This window comes from Triticum urartu, chromosome 7 (genome assembly GCF_003073215.2).
Source record: "Triticum urartu cultivar G1812 chromosome 7, Tu2.1, whole genome shotgun sequence".
NCBI classification, from domain to species: domain Eukaryota; kingdom Viridiplantae; phylum Streptophyta; class Magnoliopsida; order Poales; family Poaceae; genus Triticum; species Triticum urartu.
This window is the reverse complement of record NC_053028.1, coordinates 706165767-706193388: the sequence shown is the minus strand read 5'-3', so window position 1 is coordinate 706193388 and position 27622 is coordinate 706165767. Positions and strand designations below refer to the sequence as shown.

Sequence of the window (27622 nt, the reverse complement as noted above, 5' to 3'; positions counted from 1 at the left end):
TTTTGTTGGACAACGGCGAACCTACGAGCTATGGAGAAGCGATGGTGGGCCCGAATTCTGACAAATGGTTAGAGGCCATCAAATCAGAGATGGGATCCATGTATGAAACCAAAGTATGGACTTTGGAAGTATTACCTAAAGGGCAAAAGGTCATTCAGAATAAATGGATCTTTAAGAAGACAAACATTGATGGTAATGTCACCATTTATGAAGCTCGACTTGTCGCAAACAAGTTTCTGACAAGTTCAAAGAGTTGACTATGATGAGACTTTCTCACTCATAGGGATGCTAAAGTCTGTTGGAATTTTGTTAGCAGTTGCTGCATTTTCAATTATGAAATCTGGCAGATGGATGTCAAAACAAAGTTTCCTTGACAGTTTCTGTGAGGAAAGATTGTATGTGATACAACCAGATGGTTTTGTCGATCCTAAGGATGCTAAAAGGTATGTAAGCTCCAGCGATCCTTCTATGGACTAGAGCAAGCATCTCGGAGTTGGAATATACGCTTTGATGAGGTGATCAAAGCTTTTGGGTTTATACAAAGTTTGCAAGAAACTTGTATTTACAAGAAAGTGAGTGGGAGCATTACAACATTTCTGATAAGTATATGTGGATGACATATTGTTGATCGGAAATGATGTAGAATTTCTGGAAAGCATAAAGGGTTGTTTGAAAGGAGTTTTTCAAAGGAAGGCCTGGGTAAGGCTGTTTACATATTGGGATCAAGATCTATAGAGATAGATCAAGGCGCCTGATAAGACTTTCACAAAGCACATACCTTGACATGATTTTGTAGGAGTTCAAAGTGGCTTAGTCAAACAAGGAGTTATTGCCTGAGTTGTAAGGTGTGAAGTTGAGTGAGACTCAAAGCTCGACCACGGCAGAAGAAGATAAAGGACGAAGGTCGTCCCCTATGCCTTAGCCATAGGCTCTATACGATATGACATGCTGTGTACCGCACCTGATGTGTGCCTTGCCACGTGTCTGGCAAGGGGGTACAAGAGTGAACCAGGAGTGGATCACTGGACAGCGGTCAAAGTTATCCTTAGAGGAATAAGGAAATGCTTCTTGGTTATGGAGGTCATAAAGAGTTCGGCGTAACGGGTTACATCGATGCAAGCTTTAACACCAATCTGGATGACTCTGAGTAGCAAACCAGATACGTATAGTGGAGCAGCCATTTGGAATAGCTCCAAGTGGAGCGTGGTAGCAGCATCTACAATATGGCATAAAGATTTCCGAAGTACACACGGATCTGAATGTTACAGACCCGTTGACTAAAACCTCTCTCACAAGCATAACATGATCAAACCCCAGAACTCATTGAGTGTTAATCACATAGTGATGTGAACTAGATTATTGACTCTAGTAAACTTTTTGGGTGTTAGTCACATGGCAATGTGAACTATGAGTGTTAATCACATGGAGATGTGAACTAGATTATTGACTCTAGTGCAAGTGGGAGACTGTTGGAAATATGCCCTAGAGGCAACAATAAATTAGTTATTATCATATTTCCCTGTTCATGATAATAATTTATTATCCATGCTAGAATTGTATTGATTGGAAACTCAAATACATGTGTGGATACATAGACAACAATATGTCCCTAGTAAGCCTCTACCAGACTAGCTTGTTGATCAAAGATGGCTATACTTTCCTAGTCATAGACATGAGTTGCCATTTGATAACGGGATCACATCATTGGGAGAATGATGTGATGGACAAGACCCAGACTGTAAACGTAGCATATGATCGTATCAAGTTTATTGCTATCGTTTTCTGCATGTCAAAGTATATGTTCCTATGACCATGAGATGATGCAACTCACTGACACCGAAGGAGTACCTTGTGTGTACCAAACATCGCAATGTAACTGGGTGACTATAAAGGTGCTCTACAGGTATCTCCGAGGGTGTCTGTTGAGTTGGCATGGATCAAGACTGGGATTTGTCACTCGGCATGACGGAGATGTATCTCAGGGCCCACTCGGTAACACAACATCACAAGAAGCTTGCAAGCAATGTGACTAATGGGTTAGCCATGGGATCTTGTATTACAGAATGAGTAAAGAGACTTGCCGGTAACGAGATTGAACTAGGTATGGAGATACCGATGATCAAATCTCGGGCAAGTAACACACCGATAGACAAAGGGAACTGCATACGGGATTAGTAGAATCCTTGACATTGAGGTTCGACCGATAAGATCTTCGTAGAATATGTAGGAACCAATATGGGCATCCAATTCCCACTATTGGTTATTGACCATAGAGGTGTCTTGGTCATGTCTGCATAGTTCTCGAACCCGCAAGGTCTACACACGTAACGTTTGGTGACGATATAAGTATAGTTGAGTCATTATGGTGGTTACCGAAGGTTGTTCAGAGTCTCGGATGAGATCCCGGACGTGACGAGGAACTCCGAAATGGTCCAGAGGTGAAGATTGATATATTGGACGAAGGGTATTGGAGTCCGGAATTGTTCCGGGGGTATCGGGTGATGACCAGCATGACCGAAAGGGGTTTCGGGGGGTCCCGACAAGTGTTGGGGGGCCTCATGGGCCAAGGGGAGGGGGCAAACCAGCCCACTAAGGGGCTGAACGCCCCTCTCACCCCATCTCACGTAACCAGGGGAGGTGGGGCGCCCCATCTAGGGTTCCCTCCACCCGGCTTGGGGGGCAAGTCACCCTAGGGGAGATCCCATCTGCCCTGGCCGCCCCCCCAGGGGAAGCCCTAGGGGCGCCACCCCTCCTCCCTTCCCCTATATATAGATAGAGGTAGAGAGAGGGAAGCCGCACACAAGACCACATCTCCACGCCATGGCGCTGCCCTTCCTCTCCCTTGTAGTCCATCTTCTTCTCTGTAGTGCTTAGCGAAGCTCTGGTGAGATTTCTCCACCACCACCGCCACCACGCCGCCGTGCTGCCGGAGGACTCGAGCTACTACTTCACCATCGCTCGCTGGATCGAGGAGGTGAAAGCGTCATCAAGCCGTACATGTGTTGTACGCGGAGGTGCCGTCCGTTCGACACTTGGATCGGGAGCTCGCGGGATGAATCGTGATTGGATCGCGAAGACGTTCGACTACATCAACCGCGTTTCTTAACGCTTCCGCTTAGCGATCTACAAGGGTATGTAGATCCAATCTCTCCTCTCGTAGATGGTCATCTACTAGATTGGATCTTGGTGAGCATAGGAAATTTTTTGTTTCCCATGCAACGTTCCCCAACAGAAATAGAGTAATGCAATAAGAACGATGACATGATGTAGACAAGATTTATTCATGTAGGAATAGACCCCATATTTTTATACTTAATAGCAATGATACATGCGTACTCGCTACCCCTTCTATGACTGGGTGAGGACACCGCCGAACCCATCACAAAGCACCTCTTCCCATGGCAAGAAAAATCAATCTAGTTGGCCAAAACCAAACCAAAGTTTCGGAGAAGAAATACGAGGCTATAAAAATCATGCATAAGAGAGTTCAACAAAGACTCAAATAATATTCATAGATATATCTGATCATGAACTCATAATTCATCGGATCCCAACAAACACACCACAAAAAAGAGTTACATCAAATAGATCTCCAAGAACATCGAGGAGAAGATTGTATTGAAGATCAAAAAGAGAGATAAAGCCATCTAGCTACTGCCTGCGGACCCGTAGGTCTGTGGTAAACTACAAATGCATCATCGGAGGAGCACCAATGAGGATGATGAACCCTTCCGTGATCGTTTCCCACTCCGGCAAGGTGCCGGAAAAGGCCTCTAGATTGGATCTCATGGCTCTGAACTTGCGGCGGTGGAAACTCTGATCTCCCTGCCCCCATAGGGTTTCTGGAATATTTGGATATTTATAGAGCTGAGAGGCGGTGGAGAGGGGGCCTATGGGCCGCACTACCCACCAGGGCGCGACAGGGGCCTCTTGCGCGCCCTGGTGCCTTGTGGGCCCCACGGGCCTTACCTCAGGCACTTCCTTGACTCTCAAGTTGTCTTCTGGGTTGAAAGAAAATATCCGAAAAGTTTCGTGGCATTTGGATTTCGTTTGGTATTGATATTCTGGGAAGTAAAAAACAAGCAAAAAATAGCAACTGGCACTGGGCACTATGAAAATATGTTAGTCCTAAAAAAATGATATAAAGTTTCTATAAAATGAATATAAACATCCAAGATTGATAATATAACAACATGGAAAAATAAAAAATTATAGATACGTTGGAGACGTATCAGCATCCCAAGCTTAATTTCTGCTCGTCCTCGAGTAGGTAAATAATAAAAACAGAATTTTTGTTGTGGAATGCTGTCTAACATGTTCATCGCATAAACTTTTCTTTTGTAGCAAGAACATTTGGACTTTTAGATGATTCAAAACAATAGTCTATAATTGACAGGACGACATCAATACTCAAGCATATCAACAAGCAACCATGTCATTCAAAATATCAACGCTAAAAAAAGCCATCCCTTGCCCGTCATGCTCAGTCATTGATCCAAAAATGTCAATCATGTACACCCATCATACATACCTGGATCATGTGCCACACGTATCTCCACGCATCCCTCGAGAAGACCGGCACCATCATCTCCACGAAGCTGCATCCGTGCTTGAATCTTCAGAAGATGACACTGGAGTGAAGAATTCAGTTAGTTACCCGCTGCAGGGCCGCTTGTGCACGTCCCAGCAATGCTCTCCCCTTGCATCTGTCCTGTTCATCCATGGCATTGCAGTGGCAGACAACCCAAATTCAGACTCTGCTCGCATGTTGCCTGGAAACGTACTGCTATGCATCATCATGGAAGGCATGCTTACTTGTGCATCTCGCTGCTGTCTTTCCTGGCGGTGATGTCGTACATCGGCGCCGACCCCTTGGTCGTGTCCAGCCCCGGCTGCGAGATCTCCAGCCCGTGCCTCCTCACGATGTCGAGGTACCTGCAACCATGCACATCCTATCTGTTCTTCATCGTCCACAATATAAATTTAGAGCTGACAGGAAAGCATACAGCTAGAGGGACGTACGGTTCCGCGGCGAAGTTGTAGACACCAAGGTCCTCGTCCCACACGAACACGTAGTCATAGGACACCACGACGCTCGGGTGCAAGAACCTCTTAGCGAACCACCTTCGTTGTTGTTATTGTTTTCAGGCAAAAAAGTCTGAAGATTGTCAGTGCACCTGTCTGCACTTCGGAGTGGAATTCATAGCAGCGAGTGGACGGACAGTTAAATGTTTACCATTTGGTCTGCTTCCTACCGCTGACATGGGCGACCTTCTTCGACCACTCGAACTCTTGGTCCCACTCCGTCGTGCGGCCATCGTAGTGGAACATCACGATATCGAAATTGTCAGAGAACTGCATTTGTTATTTGATTGATGATCTTGGTCAGACAACGGATGGCCATGGCAGTTCTATATCTACATCTAAAACGCTGAAAGTATAGTGCTTATCTACCTTGTGAACAGTTCTTTTTTTTTAGAAAAGGGGGTGCACCTTGTGAACAGTTGCATTGACATTTTCTCTCTCGCCGTACCCTACCGCGAGCGCGAGGAGGTACTTGCCAGTTGGGCTGTCCTGCGCATCAAACCATGGAGTTTTAAGATGAAATGAAACAAGATCCATCAATATGATGTCCATTCAAACAGGGTGAAGAATGAACGAGTGAACTCTGTCAGGTTGTTCAGATATTTTGGAACCTAAAACACGCGAGGCAAGACGTACCTCTCTTGGGGATCCCCATAGCCGGCGCAGGTGAAGATCAGACTCCGAGACCACGATCCCCGGTGGCAGACGCCTCTCTGAGCCTCCAGGCTTTGCTGCTGCAACCTCTACAACCTACAAACCATTGATCAAGAAAACATTTAGTTAACTGGGACGAAGTTAAACTGGATCATTCAAAAAGTTCAGAAACTCAATGTACCGGCGCTGAACCGGTGGCATTTGGGGCACCAGTGCTGCTGTTCCTAAACGGCGCCCCCCATAACCTGCCCAGCCTGCTGCTGTGTCTGAAGCTGCAGTTGGCGGCACCGCCGCCGGTTCCAAGGCAGGAGGCCACATTGAAGCTGCACAAACAGTCCCAAAGAAGGCAACACACATTTTGTTCAGATCAAATCAGCTCAGAGTTAGCCAATACCGAATCGGCGTTTTTTGTTTACCTTTAGCGTGATGTCCACCGGAAAGGAAACGCCGACGAAGAACCCGACCGCCGCCGCGAACAGCATCGTGAGGACTGGGCTTGCTTTCATTCTCGTCTTCGCTAGCTCCATGTATGTGTGTGTGAGCTCAGGTGGGCAGGGTGCGATGGAGAAGAAGACTTGTTTGGTCTTAGGGGCGTGGAGAAGAAGACTTTTTAGCTAGCATCGATCCGAGGTATGCATTGAGACTTGAGCTGCGTAAGTTTGACTTGTACACTGACCCAAATGCGCACGCACGCTGGCTTTTGTTTCGTTCAAGCGACGGAAGCGTGGGCGCGCGCCCCTGTGGGTTTTAAAAAACGTCTCCACGCAGTTTTATATTGGAAGCAAATCGAGAAGTTTGCTGGATGGCTTTGTTGGAGGAGAGCTCCGCGCTACCTTAGTTCACTTTTCAATTGTTCCGTAGCATGTACAAGCTATCCTTGACATGCCCATCCCTAAGCTATGCCCTTGAGGGAACCGTGATACACACGGACTCGGGAGATGACGTGATGAATACCCCCTAGTTCAGTACACCGTCAATAGGGGAGGCACCTCCCATCCTAGGCACCTAGAACCCTAGGGTGCCGGGGCTCACCAGGGCTAGCTCCACTGGTTGCCTCTCGTCCAACCTTCGCTTATAAGTGCCTCAAAAACTTTGGAAACATTTACCTTTGTAGCAATCAAGACTTTTTTTGTCATCATTATCGAGGAGGTATATTCAACTCCATATGTTTTGTATCACTTTTATTATGTTCCATGTTATCTATTTTGCTTAGCTGTAATTATTTATCATATTTTGAATTTTTATCTTGCTTATATATAAAAAACAAAAAGAATAATTAATTTCAACACCTATCCAGTTTGCTTCTTTGGTCATTATGTTTCCACCTAAGGTTATAGTACTAAGTAAGTTAGAGCAGGAGAAGGACATATAATAGGAAGAGAGATATTGGAGTGCTTACTCTTTCATATTATCATATTAAACAAATTAAGTAACAAATATGTTCTCTAGAGTGCCAACTGTGATGATCAAGCTCTTACTTCCGGCATAGAAGAGCTAAAAAAGAAACTTGTTAATTTGAATTCCTATATGCATTAAACGTCCTCAAAATTGGATGATATGGAAAAGGCTAGTGATAAGGATTTTGTTCTTGAAGCCTTAACTAATGAGTTTGAAAGCGTAGCTAGGGAAGCTAGATAATTTTTCTCACATCATAACTTGCACCTGGTTTTCATGAATTTTGTAATACTCTACAGAAGATATATTAGTCTAGATGAATTAAATAGGTTAAAGTTGCAATATGGAAGTTAAAAAAGAAAAGTATGATATGGAAAATTTTAGGTATCTCCTACACTATGGAAAGAAACTATGGTTGGGATACTCGTAGACATCATATGAAGTGGATTGCAAACCTCCAAGGTGTAAGGGTAAAAATGTTTGACCTAGGATTGAAAATGTAGAAGTACGAAAAACAAGATGAAGTAGAGGTTCAAAACCTGGACCTAGAAGAATAGAACTCCGCATGAAGTTCATAGATTGCTCAATTCTCAACATAATCATTGACAATACTAGATTGTGTGACTGCACGAATGGCTCTCACATCGTCACAAACATATGTATCGGTGGATCTATCTCCAATATATCTGTAGAACATTTACCAAGGGACGTGGTTGCCATACCAGTGCCTCTCCACCATTAAATTGTAGGCCCTCGCAGGCATGTGACTGCAACCTCAGTCTTTGATTTGTAGGAGTTCTTGATGGATTAAAGTACATCTCAATTGTTTGGATCCAAGAATAAGTGCCAAGTGCATCAAATGCTGGTATGTTATACTCTCTCCGTCCAAAAAATAAGTGACTCAAGTTTGTACTAACTTCAGTACAAAGTTAGTACAAGTTTGAGTCACTTAATTTGGGATGGAGGGAGTACTTGGCAAGTTTCACCAGAGTACATTGTCTTCTGTTTTCTAACAACTGCTCTCTTGGTGTTTGTTGTGCCCTTCTGTTATGTCGCTCTAGTTGCTCTTTGGGTTGTTCCAGACCAACCTGGGTTGTTTGTTGCAAAGCTATGATTTCTAACTCCATGCCCATTTCTCTTCTCTATAGTTGGTTGCTAACTTTTATTCTGCACGAAATGAGGGTGTTTGTATGGAGCCTTTTTACTCCCATCTAAGTGCAGTTCCCTACTTGTCTGAAGATCATGCAAAGTTGCTGATCCAGCAGTGTGAGGAGTTTCAATACGTTGTCTCAGAGGACCTTGGGGAGTGATGTTTGATACATCAATTTTGCATCACTATTTCTTATTATAAATTCCTCTTTATTATCGATATGTTTCACATTTCTAATAGTTTTTTCCTCTCAATTTTCATATTTACCGAAGGAGGGAAATTATTGGAATGTTGCAAAAAACAAGTAAAACAAGGACCCGTGGAGAAAATATTTTTTTTGAAGACCATACAATTCTGTAAACAATATTTCAATTATTTTGATGTCGAAAGGAATCTAGGAGTGCATGGGCCCACATGAGGATATCCGTGGAGGCCACGCTACCCCTGGCCCCATGGGCCCCACAAGATCCCCCTTGGCTATATCCAGTGCCCGAAGACCTTATAGTAGACAAAAGCTCCTTTGTGATTTTATGGGATTTTTTCGCCGCCATCTGCGAGGAAGAGCACTTTTCTGTTCCCCAAGGGTTGTTTCTCTAGCACCCTTTCCATCCAGAATGGCGAATTCGAAGCCATCAAGATCACCAATGCTCAGTTCATCGTGGGGATCATCAGCAACACCATCATCATTGTGATCCATCTCCAACCCTACCTTTCAATCTACAGACTATTACCTCAGAAATCTATGTTGGGAGTACTTCTTGGTGTTGATTATCGTCTATAGTTGACGTAAATAAGTTTTAGTGATGAAAGATTTATATGTTCAGATTGTTGATCATAATTTCATGTCGACTGACCATGACCCATTTGATGCCTTGTGATTAGTCCATTAGATTCTTGAGGACATGGAATAAACCTTATCGCTAGTAATCTTGTGAGAAGTTGAATAAAGTTTAATATTTCGATATTATGTTGTGGTGTAATTCTCTAGTGGTGATGTGCGAACATCGACAACATATCACTTCATCATTAAGGGGATGAGAGCATTTTGTGATTAATTTATGTATGGTGGTTAGCTGTAGTGACAAAAATTACCAAACTGTAAGTTTATGAATTGTTGCATGAGGGGATGTTGGAACCCCCAAAATTTAATGCTATGGCTAGATATTATATTCATTATTTTCTTATATTTGCGGATGTTTGTATATAGGGTATAGTCATAATGATGTTGTTTATTCAAGTAAGAACCTCACAGTATTATAGGTTCATCTCACAACAAATTATCCAAGGCAATGAATGTGCACTCAATGAAACTAGATGAAAGTAACTTGGTGAACTCACGATTGTCCTTAAGAGTGATTTGATCCCTATAAGTAAAACAACCTCCTTTCCTTAGCATAACTAAGGATTGGGCCACTTGCTGCACCATTGCGCTTTTATTAGAATTCATGTTCTTGCAATTACTATTGTGATCATAGAAACCGTCAAACAATGTTTGCAACTTTTATAATGAATCACCCTTGCTGAAATTTATTGACCAATTCTTTCTGCTACTCATTGGGTTTGACACTCTTATTTATCGAAAAAGGCTATGATGGATCCCCTACACTTGTGGGATATCAATGGTTTGGGCACTATTTTGTCCTCCTTCAGGTGTATGGGGTGGGTTTTTGGGAAGTAGTGATGAACTGCGATAAATTAGCTTGCGGTTCTCTCGATAACTTTTGGACACACCAGAAGTTTGTATTGATATGGTCTTGAAAATCAAGAAACTCATGTATGTCCATTTCTCTATTGGTTTACAAGTTCTTAACATCCAGATGTAGAGATGGAAGTCAAGGTTTACCATGAGTTGAGAGTCACACCATCACCACCCATTATCTCAGATCTGAACTAGTAGCAAGGGTTTTTAGAACATGATAGAGTACCTTGTTACCTCGTCACTATACTGATCCGTCGGACAAGGAGGGGATTCTACCACAACTTTTCTCCAATGAGGCCTTCTAGAACGGATGCATCCGTTACCCAGCACTGCCACTTACGCCAAGTTACCCTAAGTACACTAGATTGGGAAGGGAGGGTGGGGTTTTACAGCCACATCAGGGTGCTTTAGAAACCACCACCTGGATGAATTCAACGCCATCAGCGCCATAAGGGAACACACCGCCATTGGGATCAGGGGAGAAGAGAAGGATTTTATGATTCCTCTAACTCCTCTTTCACGTCCATATCAGGTCGCCGCGAGGAATAAGCCAAGCTCTGTTTACCAACTATCAGACCCTATTGGTCTGAACAACTAAATTCAGATAGTCAATCACTGAACAATAAAACTTAGCAAAACTATAGCTTGTTTGCAAGGAAAATAGGAGAAGTTTAGATACACATGAGTGTTTACCTCACTAACAGCTAGGGTTTACCGCTGTACAAGTAGAACGCCCTAGAAAAGGTTCTCGGTCCTTGACTTTATAGCCTTACAGAGGGGATGGGAACAAAGGAAAAGTAAAACAGAGTGGTTGGCCATTGTAGCCTTTTGCTGAAAATGAGAACAACGACGCTTGGGAGCTTCACAATCGTCCAATGCCAGATAAACATCGGTCGTTTCATCATAATGTCGTGAAGTGGTAAGTAGGAAGGGAAGATGGAGGATGGAGGATGGACAAACAAAACTGCTTCACGCCAACTTGCGAGGTTTAAAAGATGACCGGATCAAGCATTAAGTGTCGTGATCTTCAGAGATAAGAAGAATGAGTCCTGACACACACTCCCTCCAATGGATTTTTTTTTACACATGCATCCACCAACTCACTTTTATATTGAACTAGATGGTAAGGCACACTTTGTCACACCTGTTGTAGTTGATGTGGGCAACTCGGCCAGATATAGAGGACGTAACACAAAGAATGCAAGCTGGTTGTTTCAATTTTCCCGATCGGTGCACCAATGAACACCCCAAGTGACGTAAATTCTAACATGGAATTGGTAGCTTATGACATAGCGGTGTCATGAATGATCAGCTCAAATACCCATGTATACAACCATACATAAGGATACTAATTTTGATCATGAACAATAAGTAATTACAATGTATAAAAGTCATCATTATGGTTCAGTAAATCAAGAATTTCACATACTTACACTACAATAATTTATAGTATCTTAGTACTCAATCCCAGTTTATCCAACAAATAAGAAAAAGGCAGAAATTCTAGAAACTGAAGTCATTCAAATTTATGATAAGCTTTGAAATCAGTAGAACTAAGAAAAATGTGGGTCACATTTCATGGTCATCAAGCTTCAAAAATTGGATAAACCGGAAATAAAGAGAAGTTAATATACAAACCATTCATGCGGCAAGGTACATCACTAAAATAATAATTCGATCATGTAAAAAAAATATTTGGACAATACACGGTTTTTATATCAGTCTTCATAATAGAGCTAGGGGTAGATTTATCAACTATGCAACCCAACGATTGTCTCTAAAACTGCGACCGAAGCTAATATTTCTACAAACATTACCCAATCGTAGCGTAAATGGCCAAACAATTATGTGTCCCTTAACAATACATTAAATTTATATTGAAGTGGCCTGGACTAAATATTTTTTAACTATAACTGGACTAGTAAGCATGCACGTGCAACACACGTCTCAAACAAAACAAGTTAACATTATATAATACTAAAATAATTTAAAAAAATACGAGCGCTACCAAATGATGTCACTCAGATTGTATTTTCAAAAAGTGTGACATATTTCTGATCCAACACATGTATCATAGTCTATAGTAAAAACATCTATTCTGGATATAATTTTTATTTAGTGAGTTCTTTTACCGAGCCATTTAAATGTGTCTTATGCACAACCATATGAGAGCATGTGTAACACACGATCCGGAAACATGTCTCCGCATAAAATTCACTGTCACATAATAAATGTATTATAATTGTTACAAAAAGTATATTTTAAAATCCGCAACTAAGCATGTCTTGAAGGTCCATCTTTTGAAGCAATGAAGGTCCATCTATGGATGCGATCAATGATGCCTCGTTCAATTTATGGGATGTTGTTTTGAGCTTCATTCGCTTTGTACTTTTAAATATGCACCAAAAATCTGTCATATGTTTCTATTAAAGTAGTAATAAGAGTTAAATAGTGATAGAACATAGAATAAGTATAATGATACACAGTGAAATGTGCCTGTGTAGGAATGTCAGACAAAATATTTCCTGTGAAGTACTCCATCAAATTTACCATCCACGGACCACAAGATGACCTGCATGATTACAAAACTTAAATATACTCAATAAATTGTTATCATTTTTATAGGGATTCATATTATTTTTTGAAATCATCCAATGATCATGACTGTAACAAGCAGTGATGAAAACAAAAATCTCACCCACGCAGCATGTGAACCGGACATGCCCTTTGAAATTTAAAGATATTTTTATTTTGTTTGGAAAAAATGCAACACTCAATTACAATGGATCACTGGCTTGTAGTATTACGTAGTACTCCCTTTATTCCGGTCGCTGTACCATACCTAGTACACATTTCGTCACGTTACACATTTTACCAGCGTTTCAAAATTGCCCCCGCGCTCACGCAGACCAGTCACTCCCCACTCACTCTTGTTCTCCACCGCCCTCTCCCCGTCGCTGCCGTGTCGCTCCATTGTCACCGCCCTGTCTCCGTCACCGCCCTCTTCCTCCCCATGGCCGCCTTGCTCCCCATCACCTACGCCCACTCTGACAGCCCCCAACCCTAGTTCTCTCACACCCCGTAGGTCAAAGGTTGAATTTTTATCCGCCGCTGATGGTGCTACTGGGCGAGGAGGCACTTGATTTGCGATCGCCGACGCTGGATCCGCGTGCGCCGGCACTTGATCTACTCCGTCGTGGCTCCGGCGACCTTACCCCGTGGATCCGGGACAGAAGGCTACCCCGACGACATACAGGTCCGCCCCCTTCTCCTCTCCTCTTGGATTTCTTCTTATTCCCTTCCCTGAGATGAGATGTGCTTTCTGAAGGAAATATGCCCTAGAGGCACTAATAAAGTTGTTATTTATATTTTCTTATATCATGATAAATGTTTATTATTCATGCTAGAATTGTATTAACCGGAAACTTAGTACATGTGTGAATACATAGACAAACAGAGTGTCACTAGTTTGCCTCTACTTGACTAGCTCATTGAATCAATGATGGCTATGTTTCCTAACCATAGACATGACTTGTCATTTGATTAACGGGATCACATCATTAGAGAATGATGTGATTGACTTGACCCATCCGTTAGCTTAGCACGATGATCGTTTAGTTTGTTGCTATTGCTTTCTCCATAACTATACATGTTCCTATAACTATGATATCATGCAACTCCCGAATACCGGAGGAACACTTTGTGTGCTACCAAACGTCACAACGTAACTGGGTGATTATAAAGGTGCTCTACAGGTGTCTCCGATGGTGTTTGTTGAATTGGCATGGATCAAGATTAGGATTTGTCACTCCGATTGTCAGAGAGGTATCTCTGGGCCCTCTCGGTAATGTACATCACAATAAGCCTTGCAAGCAATGTAGCTAATGAGTTAGTTACGTGATGTAGCATTACGGAACGAGTAAAGAGACTTGCCGGTAATGAGATTGAACTAGGTATTGAGATACCGACGATCGAATCTCGGGCAAGTAACATACCGATGACAAAGGGAACAACGTATGTTGTTATGCGGTTTGACCGATAAAGATCTTCGTAGAATATGTAGGAACCAATATGAGCATCCAGGTTCCGCTATTGATTGTTGACCAAAGATGAGTCTCGGTCATGTCTACATAGTTCTCGAACCCGTAGAGTCCGCACGCTTAACGTTCGGTGACGATCGGTATTATGAGTTTATGTGTTTTGATGTACCGAAGGTAGTTCAGAGTCCCGGATATGACCATGGACATGACGAGGAGTCTCGAAATGGTCGAGACATAAAGATTGATATATTGGACGACTATATTTGGACATCGGAATGGTTCCGGGTTAGATCGGGAGTATACCGGAGCACCGGGGAATGGAGCAAAGGAGGGGGCGCGCCCCCCACACCCAATCCGAATTGGGAGGGGGCCCGCCCCCTTTCCTTCCTCCTTCCTCCCCCTTCCTTCCACTCCTAGTCCAACTAGGGAAGGGGGGGAATCCTACTCCCGGTGGGAGTAGGACTCCCCATGGGGCGCGCCATAGGAGGGCCGACCCTCCCCCTCCTCCACTCCTTTATATACGGAGGAGGGGGGCACCCCATAGACACACAAGTTGATCATTGATCTTTTAGCTATCTGCGGTGCCCCCTCCACCATAATCCACCTCGGTCATATCGTGGCGGTGCTTAGGCGAAGCCCTGTTCCGGTAGCTTCATCATTACCGTCATCACGCCGTCGTGCTGACGAAACTCTCCCTCGAAGCTCTACTGGATCGTGAGTTCATTGGACGTCACCGAGCTGAACGTGTGCAGATCACGGAGGTGCCGTACCTTCGGTTCTAGATCGGTCGACCATGAAGACGTACGACTACATCAACCGCGTTGTCATAACACTTCCGCTTATGGTCTACGAGGGTACGTGGACAACACTCTTCCCTCTCATTGCTATGCATCACCATGATCTTGCGTGTGCGTAGGAACTTTTTGAAATTGCTACGTCCCCCAACAGTGGCATCCGAGCCAGGTTTATGCGCAAATGTTATATGCACGAGTAGAACACAAAGGAGTTGTGGGCATGGGTATATACATATTGCTTGCCGTCACTAGTTGATTCTTGATTCATCGGTATTGTTGGATGAAGTGGCCCAGACCGACATTACGCGTACGCTTACATGAGACTGGTTCTACCGACATGCTTCGCACACAGGTGGCTGGTGGGTGTCAGTTTCTCCAACTTTAGTTGAAACGGATTCAATGAACAAGGTTCTTTCTGAAGATCAAAAAGCAATCATTATACCGCGTTGTGGTTTTTGATGTGTAGGTAAGAACGGTTCTTGCTCAGCCCGTAGCAGCCATGTAAAACTTGCAACAACAAAGTAGAGGACGTCTAACTTGTTTTTGCAGGGCATGTTGTGATGTGATATGGTCAAGACATGATGCTAAATTTTATTGTATGAGATGATCATGTTTTGTAACACAGTTATCGGCAACTGACAGGAGCCTTATGGTTGTCGCTTTATTGTATGAAATGCAATCACCACGTAATTGCTATACTTTATCACTAAGCTGTAGCAATAGTCGTGGAGGCAATAGTTGGCTTGACGACAACGATGCTTAGATGGAGATCAAGGTGTCAAGTCAGTGACAATGGTGATCATGATGGTGCTTTGGAGATGGAGATCAAAGGCACACGATGATGATGGCCATATGATATCACTTATATTGATTGCATGTGGTGTTTATCATTTATGCATCTTATTTTGCTTAGTACGGCGGTAGCATTATGAGATGATCCCTCACTAAATTTCAAGGTCTAAGTGTTCTCCCTGAGTAACTACAGTTCGTCGTACCGAGACACCATGTGATGATCGGGTATGATAAGCTCTACGTTCACATACAACGGGTGCAAGCCAGTTTTGCACACGCAGAATACTCGGGTTAAACTTGACGAGCCTAGCATATGCAGGTATGGCCTCGGAACACTGAGATAGAAAGGTCGAGCGTGAATCATATAGTAGATATGATCAACATAGTGATGTTCACCATTGAAAACTACTCCATCTCACGTGATGATCGGACATGGTTTAGTTGATATGGATCACGTGATCACTTAGATGATTAGAGGGATGTCTATCTAAGTGGGAGTTCTTAAGTAATTTGATTAATTGAACTTTAATTTATCATGAACTTAGTACCTGATAGTATTTTGCATGTCTATGTTGTTGTAGATAGATGGCCCGTGCTGTTGTTCCATTGAATTTTAATGCGTTTCCAGAGAAAGCTAAGTTGAAAGATGATGGTAGCAACTACACGGACTGGGTCCGTAACTTGAGGATTATCCTCATTGCTGCATAGAAGAATTACGTCCTGGAAGCACCGCTGGGTGCCAAACCCGCTCCAGGAGCAACGACAGATGTTATGAACACCTGGCAGAGCAAAGCTGATGACTACTTGATAGTTCAGCGTGCCATGCTTTACGGCTTAGAACCGGGACTTCAACGACGTTTTGAACGTCATGGAGCATATGAGATGTTCCAGGAGTTGAAGTTAATATTTCAAGCAAATGCCCGGATTGAGAGATATGAAGTCTCCAATAAGTTCTATAGCTGCAAAATGGAGGAGAATAGTTCTGTCAGTGAACATATACTCAGAATGTCTGGGTACCACAACCACTTGACTCAGCTGGGAGTTAATCTTCCTAATGATAGTGTCATTGACAGAGTTCTTCAATCACTGCCACCAAGCTACAAGAGCTTTGTGATGAACTATAATATGCAAGGGATGGATAAGACGATTCCCGAGCTCTTTGCAATGCTAAAGGCTGCGGAGGTAGAAATCAAGAAGGAGCATCAAGTGTTGATGGTCAACAAGACCACCAGTTTCAAGAAAAAGGGTAAAGGGGAGAAGGGGAACTTCAAGAAGAACAACAAGCTAGTTGCTGCTCAAGTGAAGAAGCCCAAGTCTGGACCTAAGCCTGAGACTGAGTGCTTCTACTTCAAAGGGACTGGTCACTGGAAGCGGAACTGCCCCAAGTATTTGGCGGAGAAGAAGGACGGCGAAGTGAAAGGTATATTTGATAGATGTGTTATTGTTGTGTACCTTACTAATGCTCGCAGTAGCGCCTGGGTATTTGATACTGGTTCTGTTGCTAATATTTGCAACTCGAAACAGAGGCTACGGATTAAGCTAAGATTGGCTAAGGACAAGGCGACGATGCGCGTGGGAAATGGCTCCAAAGTCATGTGATCACTGTAGGCACGCTACCTCTACATCTACCTTCGGGATTAGTTTTAGACCTAAATAATTGTTATTTGGTGCTAGCATTGAGCATGAACATTATATCTGGATCTTGTTTGATGGGAGACGGTTATTCATTTAAATCAGAGAATAATGGTTGTTCTATTTATATGATTAATATCTTTTATGGTCATGCACCCTTGATGAGTGATCTATTTTTACTAAATCTTGATAGTAGTAATACACATGTTCATAGTATTGAAGCCAAAAGATATAAGTTTAATAATGATAGTGCAACTTATTTTTGGCACTGTCGTTTGGGTCATATTGGTGTAAAGCGCATGAAGAAACTCCATGCTGATGGGCTTTTGGAATCACTTGATTATGAATCACTTGATGCTTGCGAACCATGCCTCATGGGCAAGATTACAAAAACTCCATTCTCCGTGACAATGGAGCGAGCAACAGACCTGTTGGAAATAATACATACTGATGTATGCGGTCCGATGAGTGTTGATGCTTGTAGAGGATATCGTTATTTTCTTACCTTCACAGATGATTTGAGCAGATATGTGTATATCTACTTGATGAAACATAAGTCTGAAACATTCGAAAAGTTCATATAATTTCAGAGTGAAGTAGAAAATCATCGTAACAAGAAAATAAAGTTTCTACGATCTGATCGTGGAGGAGAATATTTGAGTTACGAGTTTGGTCTTCATTTGAAACAATGTGGAATATTTTCGCAACTCACGCCACCTGGAACACCACATCGTAATGGTGTGTTCGAACGTCGTAATCGCACTTTACTAGATATGGTTAGATCTATTATGTCTCTCACTGATTTACCGCTATCATTTTTGGGGTTATGCTTTAGAGACGGCTGCATTCATGTTAAATAGGGCACCATCTAAATCTGTTGAGACGACACCTTATGAACTGTGGATTGGCAAGAAACCTAAGTTGTCGTTTTTTAAAGTTTGGGGTTGCGATGCTTATGTGAAAAAGCTTCAACCTGATAAGCTCGAACCCAAATCGGGGAAATGTGTCTTCATAGGATACCCAAAGGAGACTGTTGGGTACACCTTCTATCATAGATCCGAAGGCAAGATTTTCGTTGCTAAGAATGAATCCTTTCTAGAGAAGGAGTTTCTCTCGAAAGAAGTGAGTGGGAGGAAAGTAGAACTTGATGAGGTAACTGTACCTTCTCCCGAGTTGGAAAGTAGTACATTATAGAAGTCAGTTCTAGTGATTCCTACAGCAACTAGTGAGGAAGCTAATGATGATGATGATGAAACTTCTGATCAAGTTACTACTGAACCTCGTAGGTCAACCAGAGTAAGATCCGCACCAGAGTGGTATGGTAATCCTGTTCTGGAAGTCATGTTTCTCGACCATGACGAACCTACGAACTATGAGGAAGTGATGATGAGCCCAGATTCCGCAAAATGGCTTGAGGCCATGAAATCTGAGATGGGATCCATGTATGAGAACAAAGTGTGGACTTTGGTTGACTTGCCCGATGATCGGCAAGCCATAGAGAATAAATGGATCTTCAAGAAGGAGACTGACGCTGATGGTAATGTTACTGTCTACAAAGCTCGACTTGTTGCAAAAGGTTTTCCACAAGTTCAAGGAGTTGACTACGATGAGGCTTTCTCACCTGTAGCGATGCTTAAGTCCGTCCGAATCATGTTAGCAATTGCCGCATTTTATGATTATGAAATTTGGCAAATGGATGTCAAAACTGCATTCCTTAATGGATATCTTAAAGAAGAGTTGTATATGATGCAACCAGAAGGTTTTGTCGATCTAAAAGGTGCTAACAAAGTGTGCAAGCTCCAGCGATCCATTTATGGACTAGTGCAAGCCTCTCGGAGTTGGAATATACGCTTTGATAGTGTGATCAAAGCATATGGTTTTATACAGACTTTTGGAGAAGCCTGTATTTACAAGAAAGTGAGTGGGAGCTCTGTAGCATTTCTGATATTATATGTGGATGACATATTGTTGATCGTAAATGATACTGAATTTCTGAATAGCATAAAAGGATACTTGAATAAGAATATTTCAATGAAAGACCTCGGTGAAGCTACTTATATATTGGGCATCAAGATCTATAGAGATAGATCAAGACGCTTGATTGGACTTTCACAAAGCACATACCTTGATAAAGTTTTGAAGAATTTCAAAATGGATCAGGCAAAGAAAGGGTTCTTGCCTGTATTACAAGGCGTGAAGTTGAGTCAGACTCAATGCCCGACCACTGCAGAAGATAGAGAGAAAATGTAAGGTGTTCGCTATGCTTCAGCCATAGGCTCTATCATGTATGCAATGCTGTGTACCAGACCTAATGTGTGCCTTGCTATAAGTTTAGCAGGGAGGTACCAAAGTAATCCAGGAGTGGATCACTGGACAGCGGTCAAGAACATCCTGAAATACCTGAAAAGGACTAAGGATATGTTTCTCGTATATGGAGGTGACAAAGAGCTCGTCGTAAACGGTTACGTTGATGCAAGCTTTGACGCTGATCCGGATGACTCTAAGTCACAAACCGGATATATGTTTTTATTAAATGGTGGAGCTATCAGTTGGTGCAGTTCCAAGCAGAGTGGCGGGATCTACGTGTGAAGTGGAATACATAGCTGCATCGGAAGCATCAAATGAAGGAGTCTGGATGAAGGAGTTCATATCCGATCTAGGTGTCATACCTAGTGCATCGGGTCCAATGAAAATCTTTTGTGACAATACTGGTGCAATTACCATGGCAAAGGAATCCAGATTTCACAAGAGAACCAAGCACATCAAGAGACACTTCAATTCCATCCGTGATCAAGTCAAGGTGGGATACATAGAGATTTGCAAGATACATACGGATCTGAATGTTGCAGGCCCGTTGACTAAGCCTCTCTCACGAGCAAAACATGATCAACACCAAGACTCCATGGGTGTTAGAATCATTACAATGTAATCTAGATTATTGACTCTAGTGCAAGTGGGAGACTGAAGGAAATATGCCTTAGAGGCAATAATAAAGTTGTTATTTATATTTCCTTATATCATGATAAATTTTATTATTCATGCTAGAATTTTATTAACCGGAAACTTAGTACATGTGTGAATACATAGACAAACAGAGTGTCACTAGTTTGCCTCTACTTGACTAGCTCGTTGAATCAATGATTGTTATGTTTCCTAACCATAGACATGAGTTGTCATTTGATTAACGGGATCACATCATTAGAGAATGATGTGAATGACTTGACCCATCCGTTAGCTTAGCACGATGATCCTTTAGTTTGTTGCTATTGCTTTCTCCATAACTATACATGTTCCTATAACTATGAGATCATGCAACTCCCGAATACCGGAGGAACACTTTGTGTGCTACTAAACGTCACAACGTAACTGGGTGATTATAAAGGTGCTCTACAGGTGTCTCCGATGGTGTTTGTTGAATTGGCATGGATCAAGATTAGGATTTATCACTCTGATTGTCGGAGAGGTATCTCTGGGCCCTCTCGGTAATGTACATCACAATAAGCCTTGCAAGCAATGTAGCTAATGAGTGAGTTACAGGATGTAACATTACGGAACAAGTAAAGAGACTTGACGGTAACGAGATTGAACTAGGTATTGAGATACCGACGATCGAATCTCGGGCAAGTAACATACTGATGACAAAGGGAACAACGTATGTTGTTATGCGGTTTGACCGATAAAGATCTTCGTAGAATATGTAGGAACCAATATGAGCATCTAGGTTCCACTATTGGTTATTGACTGGAGATGAGTCTCGGTCATGTCTACATAGTTCTCGAACCCGTAGGGTCCGCACACTTAACGTTTGGTGACGATCGGTATTACGAGTTTATGTGTTTTGATGTATCGAAGGTAGTTCGGAGTCCCAGATATGATCGTGGACATGACGAGGAGTCTCAAAATGGTCGAGACATAAAGATCGATATATTGGACGACTATATTTGGACATCGGAATGGTTCCGGGTGAGATCGGGAGTATACCGGAGCACTGGGAGGTTACCGGAACGCCCCGGGAGGTATATGGGCCTTATTGGGCCTTAGTGGGAGAGAGGGGAAAGGAGCAAAGGAGGGGGCGCGCCGCCCCCAAGCCCAATCTGAATTGGGAGGGGGGCCGGCCCCCGCTTTCCTTACTCCTTGCTCCCCCTTCCTTCCAATCCTAGTCCAACTAGGGAAGGGGGGAATCCTACTCTCGGTGGGTGTAGAACTCCCCATGGGGCGCTCCATAGGAGGGCCGGCCCTCCCTCTCCTCCACTCCTTTATATACGGAGGAGGGGGGCACCCCATAGACACACAAGTTGATCATTGATCTTTTAGCCGTGTGCGGTGCCCCCTCCACCATAATCCACCTCAGTCATATCATAGCAGTGCTTAGGCGAAGCCCTGTTCCGGTAGGTTCATCATCACCGTCATCACGCCGTCGTGCTGACAAAACTCTCCCTCGAAGCTCTACTAGATCGTGAGTTCGTGGGACGTCACCGAGCTGAACGTGTGCATATCACGGAGGTGCCGTACCTTCGGTGCTAGATCGGTCGATCGTGAAGATGTACGACTACATCAACCGCATTGTCATAACACTTCCGTTTACGGTCTACGAGGGTACGCGGACAACACTCTTCCCTGTCGTTGCTATGCATCACCATGATCTTGCATGTGCGTAGGTTTTTTTTAAATTGCTACGTTCCCAACACTTTTCTGCCTCATGCACGCAACAACTCGACTCTATGCACAGAGAGGAGGATGAAGACACCCATCCATGGATTTTGAGCAGAAACAACTCAAGGACAAAGTGCGCCACCTCTTGCCTCCCCTCTCTATTTGATTCAATTCTACAGTTGTGTATGCGGGTTCTTCACACCATGTGCTCCGTTGGTGTTCGTGTCGGGCTGCAGAAGACCTCAACACGCCAATGGATGCAGCCAGCCTCCAACTCACCCAGCCATGGGGCAGAAGCAACCCAAGGTCAAGCCTCCCTCTACCTCTCTCTCATTTTGATTTCATAGGTCTGGTTCCCTGATTTTCTGCTACTCTAGATTCACTTGCATGCTTGACTGAATCTAATTGCTCTCAGGCCCTAGCGTTCAATGAGATAGGCATTGCACTGTTTACCAATTTAATTTGCTTTGCAGCCACATGGTCCAGAGATAGAATTGAGATACTCAGACTAAGTTTAATGATTTGCTGGTCATAATTACTGAATTTCTCTTGGTGCTATCACTGTCAGACTCTAGTGTTGAATCAGTTGGTGTCGGTGGGAACGACACCTATGGGATCACAAGAATCCCTACTACGGTTAGCGGGGCGCGGGGTCGTGAGAAGAGCGGATCAAACAGATAGTACACAGTTTGTTTATCCAGGTTCGGGCCGCGAGGATGCGTAAAACCCTACTCCTGCTTTGGTGGATGTATATTCCTGTTCTTGAACTAGCTCTGGGGCGTTGGGAGCTCCAAAAAGCCGAATCCTTCTCCTGGTCGCCTCAGGCCTCCTTTTATAGAAAAAAGGGGTCGCCACAGTGGCACACAGGAGGTGGAAAGGGTATAGTGCTCCGAGGTTATCCCTCGCATTACATGACAAGGCGCATTTAATGCGTCTTGCTTAGGTGTCCTCGCTTTATCGGGGACAGGGGAGAAACCTGTCTCGTCCGTCGCCGCTCCTTCTTGTGTCGACACGCGCCCTGGCCAGCGATGCCTATGATGCCATATAGGTAGGCAGGTAGCTGAGGTGGCGTAGTGGTGGGTCTTCACGAAGATCTGCATGCTGCCACACAGGTGCCTGCCCAGCTGGTTGGGTCGGCAGCTGCATGCGTACGGTGGTGGAGGTTTAGTCGGCGTGGGCCTGATGGTGGCCCTGTGGGTGTCCTCGGCAAGGTCCTCGCCGGGGCCCCGGCAAGGGTCTTGCCGAGGCGCCTTCTGTCATCCCCAGCAAGGCGCTTGCCGGGGGCCTTGTGGTCTTCCTCGGCTGGGATCCCGCCAAGGGTCGTCATCTTCTATAGCGCGTATCTGATCTTGAATGTCTTCACAAAGATCTGCATGCCACCACGGGGATGTCTCCCGAATCCTTGCCCCATGGGGGGAGTGGACTCAAGGGTGATTTGCTCCGTAGGCGTGGGGCGAGTTGCTGCGGCAAGGGTCTTGCCAGGGTTGCTAAAAGTGTCTCTCGGCAAGGATCTTGCCGGGGGAGTCCGCTTCGTCCCCTTTGCTCTTCGTGGTCTTGGCCTTGGCGTCGTTCTAGTTCCCTTGAGCTTCGGTCTTACCCTGGCTCACCTCCCTTGCCGTGCTTGGTGTGGTGGTGCCCGTGGCTCAGACTGCCCGTGCACAGTTATAGGGGTACAAAAGTGTACCCCGCTTTTTGTACACCGACAGGAGCCCCCGGGCCTGGGCCACACATAAGCGCAACACGTTGTTGGGCCAGGCCCAGAAACGGTGCGCGGGCAGGCGGGGCTGTTTTTACCGCGGTAAGATTATTCACGCGCTACGCTTCCCACGACTCCCGCGCGTGGCGCGGTGTGGGGAGGTGGGCGTGACATGGGCAGCATGCGTGGGGTTGGTCTCTGCACGCATGTGTCACGTCGTAGTATAGGGGCGGTTCGCGCCTTCCCCACAAACGGAGGGAGGCGTGGAGGCGTGGCCCATTTACTGAATGGGGCTGAGGCGCGGTCTTCAAGGCGTCCACTCCCCACGATCATGGGGTGGGGAGAGGTCGTCTCACCCGTCCCCTCGGTTCTGCATGTCCGCCACGTGTCTCCCATGCGCCTGGGGTGGCAAACAGTGGAGGCGGAAAACCGGGCCGTCGCTGGTTGGGGCGGCGGTCGGTCCTGGCTCCCTGCGCCTTTCGTATCTCGATTGGCCGAGCGGGGCGGCCGAGCCCCAACCCCGATCCTTTATAAAGAGCGGGAGGGGGGGATGGCGTCCCGCATTCTTTCATCTTCTTCTTCCTTCAGCTTCTGCTCCTCCCTTCCATCCGTCATGGAGAGAGGGAATCTCGGTCCTTCAACGGTGGCGGCGAGGGTCGCCGCTCGACAACGTGTCCCTCCTTCTCCCGCGCCTGCGGTGGCAGAGCCAGCTGCAAGGGGAAGGGGGAGGAGGCGAGGCCGTGGGCGAGGCCGGGGCGCTCAGAGAAGAGGAGGACGGGGTGGCGCGCCAGCCTCGCCTCCGCCAGCAGCTCCTCCTCCAAAGGAGGGCCATGTTGGGGATGACCCTTATGAGTTCTTCGTCAGGCTGCGCCGGCCGCCGCGCCGTCGCCTTCGTCTCCCGACTCCATTTGCGCGGGAGATGGAGCTGGATCCGCCGGAGTCATTGCGGCTGCATATGAGGGGCTGCGGGATCAGTGGCACGCGGGTCTGCGTCGACTTCCCCGCCCCTCACGTGATGTATCTTCGTCGGGGATGGAAGACGTTTGCTCATATCCACAGCTTGACGGAGGGGCTCACTCTCCATTTTAAGCTGATGGAGGGTGGCCTTCTCTCCGTCAAGGTCTTCGGGCTCTTTGGGATCCGTACAAGGTGCTACGTGGAGAGCTCTTCTGATAGTGAAGACTCCTCCTCGGGCGGGAGTGACGAGGAGGACAGCGGCAGCGACGACGGGGGCGGTAGGCGGCAGGATGACGGGTCCGACTAGGTGTCGGTTGCCGCTCCGTGCGGCACGTGCGACCCCATCATCCGTGTCGCCGGCTCCTTGAACTTCTCGGGGTCATCTCCTTGGGCGGCTGGCGTTGGGAGGCTGCAGAAGAGGAAGAGAGCGGGCGGCAAGGCCGTCAAGTCGGAGTACGCGGGCACCGACGCCTTCGACGCGTGCTGACGTCCTGCCGCCTCGTCTTCGAGCTCTGCTTCCGGCGCCGCCATCACCATCTAGCCTTCGGACGGCCACCGAGATGTTCTCTCTGCGTCTTCTGCCACCCATAGCTCGCCTAGGTGCTCCTTTTGCCCTTCTCGCCTCTTTGACCTGCCTCCTGAGGAGAGGGACAAGAAAGGAATTACGGGCACCTTATCTCTTTTTAGTTTGTAAGCCTTCGGGCCTTTGTTGAATTTAAAACTTGTAATCCCATCATTCATGTTTTTCATTCCCTATGGACTGTACCTGAGTGGAATGTTTTTAATGAAAAAGGGATGCTTGCCGGGTCATTTGTTTGCGGGTGGAACCCACGACAAGGAGTAAATCCTTGATATCTCCAAGATAAACATTTCCTCGCCCGGCAACAGGCCTTGCCGTCTCCCCACTTCGCTCGACCTTTCTCACGCCTTTGGTGGAGGCAGGGATGAGGCGGGTTCATGCTCCTTGTTTCATCCTTTCGCTACCGCGACTACAACCAAACCTGGAACCAGGAACGAGCCCTAGGGCCTAGAGTTAGGGGAGCACGGTAGCTTAGGGAAAAATGAGGTTTCACATACCTCAGTCCATAATGGAATGCATGATAAGGGATGAAGAACTTATCTGAAGCTGCAGACCCCGGCAACCCTGGTTTGCCGTGGGTGAATCTTTGCTCTTGCAGCCCCCGGCAATACTGGCTTGCCGGGGCTTAGATGCTGGTATGTTCCTCTTTTTTTCCCAAGTGGTTTGGCAAGGATATCTGTGTGTCCTATGAACCAATGAAGACAAAACAAAGACAAACAGACGCACACTCAACCTCTAAGCTAGGGGTTAGTCGCCGCTAAGCACTATCAACCCTAACCAAGGACGAGACTCGACCTAGCATGCATGCTATAACTTAGGGCGCCAGCGCTTCATTTATTTATGCTCAGGGTCTGCGCCTCGCTTTGTACAAAGGGTTACATGCATCATCGGCAAGGCTCTTACAAAAGGTGGCTTGCCAGGGGGCCCGGCAAGCCGCGCCTCACGGGTAAAACTTGCGAAGATGCTCAATGTTCCAGGAGTTACTCGCTGGAACGACATCTTCGGTCTCCAGGCGGACTACCCGATAAGGGCCTTCCCACTTTGGCGTCAACTTGTTGGAATTCTTGGCCGATTGAACGCGCCGAAGAACAAGGTCGCCTTCCTCAAAGCTTCGGACATGAACCTTGCGGCTATGGTAGGGGCGCAAGGCTTGCTGGTAGCGTGCTGCTCTCACAGCCGCCCGAAGACGATCTTCCTCAAGGAGCATTGCGTCATCTTGTCGCAATTGCTCTTGCTCAAGCTCGTCATAAGCGAGTACTCGAGGTGACTCGTATATGAGTTCCATGGGGAGAACTGCTTCTGCCCCGTACACCAGGGCAAAGGGTATCTGGCCGGTGGCTCGATTTGGTGTCGTTCTGATTGACCAAAGAACCGCCGAAAATTCATCAATCCAGCGCCTTCCACTCTTGTGCAGTCTGTCAAAGGTCTTTGTTCTCGGGCCTCACAGTACTTCAGCATTTTCCCTCTTAGCTTGACCATTGCTTCGTGGGTGAGCAACGGAAGCGAAACAGACCTTGCTGCCGAGGTCTTGAATATATTGCATGAAGGTGTGGCTTGTGAACTATGTGCCATTGTCGGTGATAACCCTATCGGGTACACCAAAACGGCACACCATTCCTTTGAAGAACTTGACGGCTGACTGTGCTGTGACCTTCCTCACTGCTTCCACTTCTGGCCACTTTGTGAACTTGTCGATTGCAACGTACAAGTACTCAAAGCCCCCGACAGCGCGGGGGAAAGGGCCCAGTATGTCGAGCCCCCAAACCGAGAAAGGCCAGGAGAGAGGAATGGTTTGAAGGGCTTGAGCTGGCTGATGAAGCTTCTTTGCATGGAACTGACACGCTTCACACCTGGTGACTAGTGTCGTCGCATCCTGGAGGGCGGTGGGCCAGAAGAAGCCTTGCCGAAACACTTTGCTGGCAAGGGCCCTTGACTCGATGTGGGATCCACATATGCCTCCATGTATCTCCGCCAACAGCCCCAGTCCTTCCTCTCGAGGGATACACTTCAATTTCACACCGTTCGGCCTCTTTCTGTACAGGACGTCATCGATGAACTGGTACATAGTAGAGCGACGGGCTACTTTTTCCGCTTCTTCCTGCTCCTCAGGAAGTTCCCCTGTTTGGAGGAATTGGACGGTATGCTGTGCCCATGCTGGAGCCTGGGGCTCGACGGCGAGGACTAAAGGCATTTCCTCCGCTATAGGAGCGGCTGTCTCCATGGCAAGAGCTTGATGCTCTGTCGGAGCTAGCTGTCCTGTGGCGGGCTCAGTGTCTCTGGCAACATCCTTGCCGGCGGCTTCGGGGAGCTCGGCGGGAAAGTACATGCTGAGCCCTAATTTTCTCCTCTTGTTCTGCTCTGTTGATGGATCAACAGATGGCTGAGTTAGCCGAAGCACAAAGGTACCTGGTTCCACAGGTAGCTTGAGGGCAGCGCGTTTTGACAGGTAATCGGCAATGTCATTCTCCGCTCAGGGAACGTATTCTGCCTGTATA

General features: G+C 45.8%; 2 protein-coding genes across 2 annotated transcripts; both read right to left on the bottom strand.

The window, feature by feature from the left end:
• Nucleotides 1-3654: 3654 nt before the first annotated feature.
• On the bottom strand, nt 3655-4659 carry LOC125523176. The gene is made up of 2 exons (XM_048688231.1): nt 4532-4659; nt 3655-4064 (listed from the first exon to the last, which is right to left on the bottom strand). The coding sequence occupies exons 1-2, from the start codon at nt 4602-4604 to the stop codon at nt 3685-3687; spliced, it is 453 nt and encodes a 150-aa protein (XP_048544188.1). The 5' UTR covers nt 4605-4659; the 3' UTR covers nt 3655-3684.
• Nucleotides 4577-6221, bottom strand: LOC125519520. Its single transcript, XM_048684305.1, has 8 exons — nt 6199-6221; nt 5921-6062; nt 5722-5835; nt 5494-5574; nt 5237-5355; nt 5023-5124; nt 4816-4935; nt 4577-4711 (listed from the first exon to the last, which is right to left on the bottom strand). The coding sequence occupies exons 1-8, from the start codon at nt 6219-6221 to the stop codon at nt 4654-4656; spliced, it is 759 nt and encodes a 252-aa protein (XP_048540262.1). The 3' UTR covers nt 4577-4653.
• Between the last annotated feature and the right edge of the window lie 21401 nt (nt 6222-27622).

Coding starts and splice junctions, on each gene's coding strand:
- LOC125523176 (XM_048688231.1), bottom strand. CDS start 4,604: ATGCAGCTTCGTGGAGATGATGGTGCCGGTCTTCTCGAGGGATGCGTG. Junction 4,065..4,531: donor ACGTGTGGCACATGATCCAG/GTATGTATGATG, acceptor TTTACTTCCCAG/AATATCAATACCAAACGAAA.
- LOC125519520 (XM_048684305.1), bottom strand. CDS start 6,221: ATGCTGTTCGCGGCGGCGGTCGG. Junction 5,836..5,920: donor ATGCCACCGGTTCAGCGCCG/GTACATTGAGTT, acceptor AATGGTTTGTAG/GTTGTAGAGGTTGCAGCAGC. Junction 5,356..5,493: donor TCAATGCAACTGTTCACAAG/GTGCACCCCCTT, acceptor TAACAAATGCAG/TTCTCTGACAATTTCGATAT.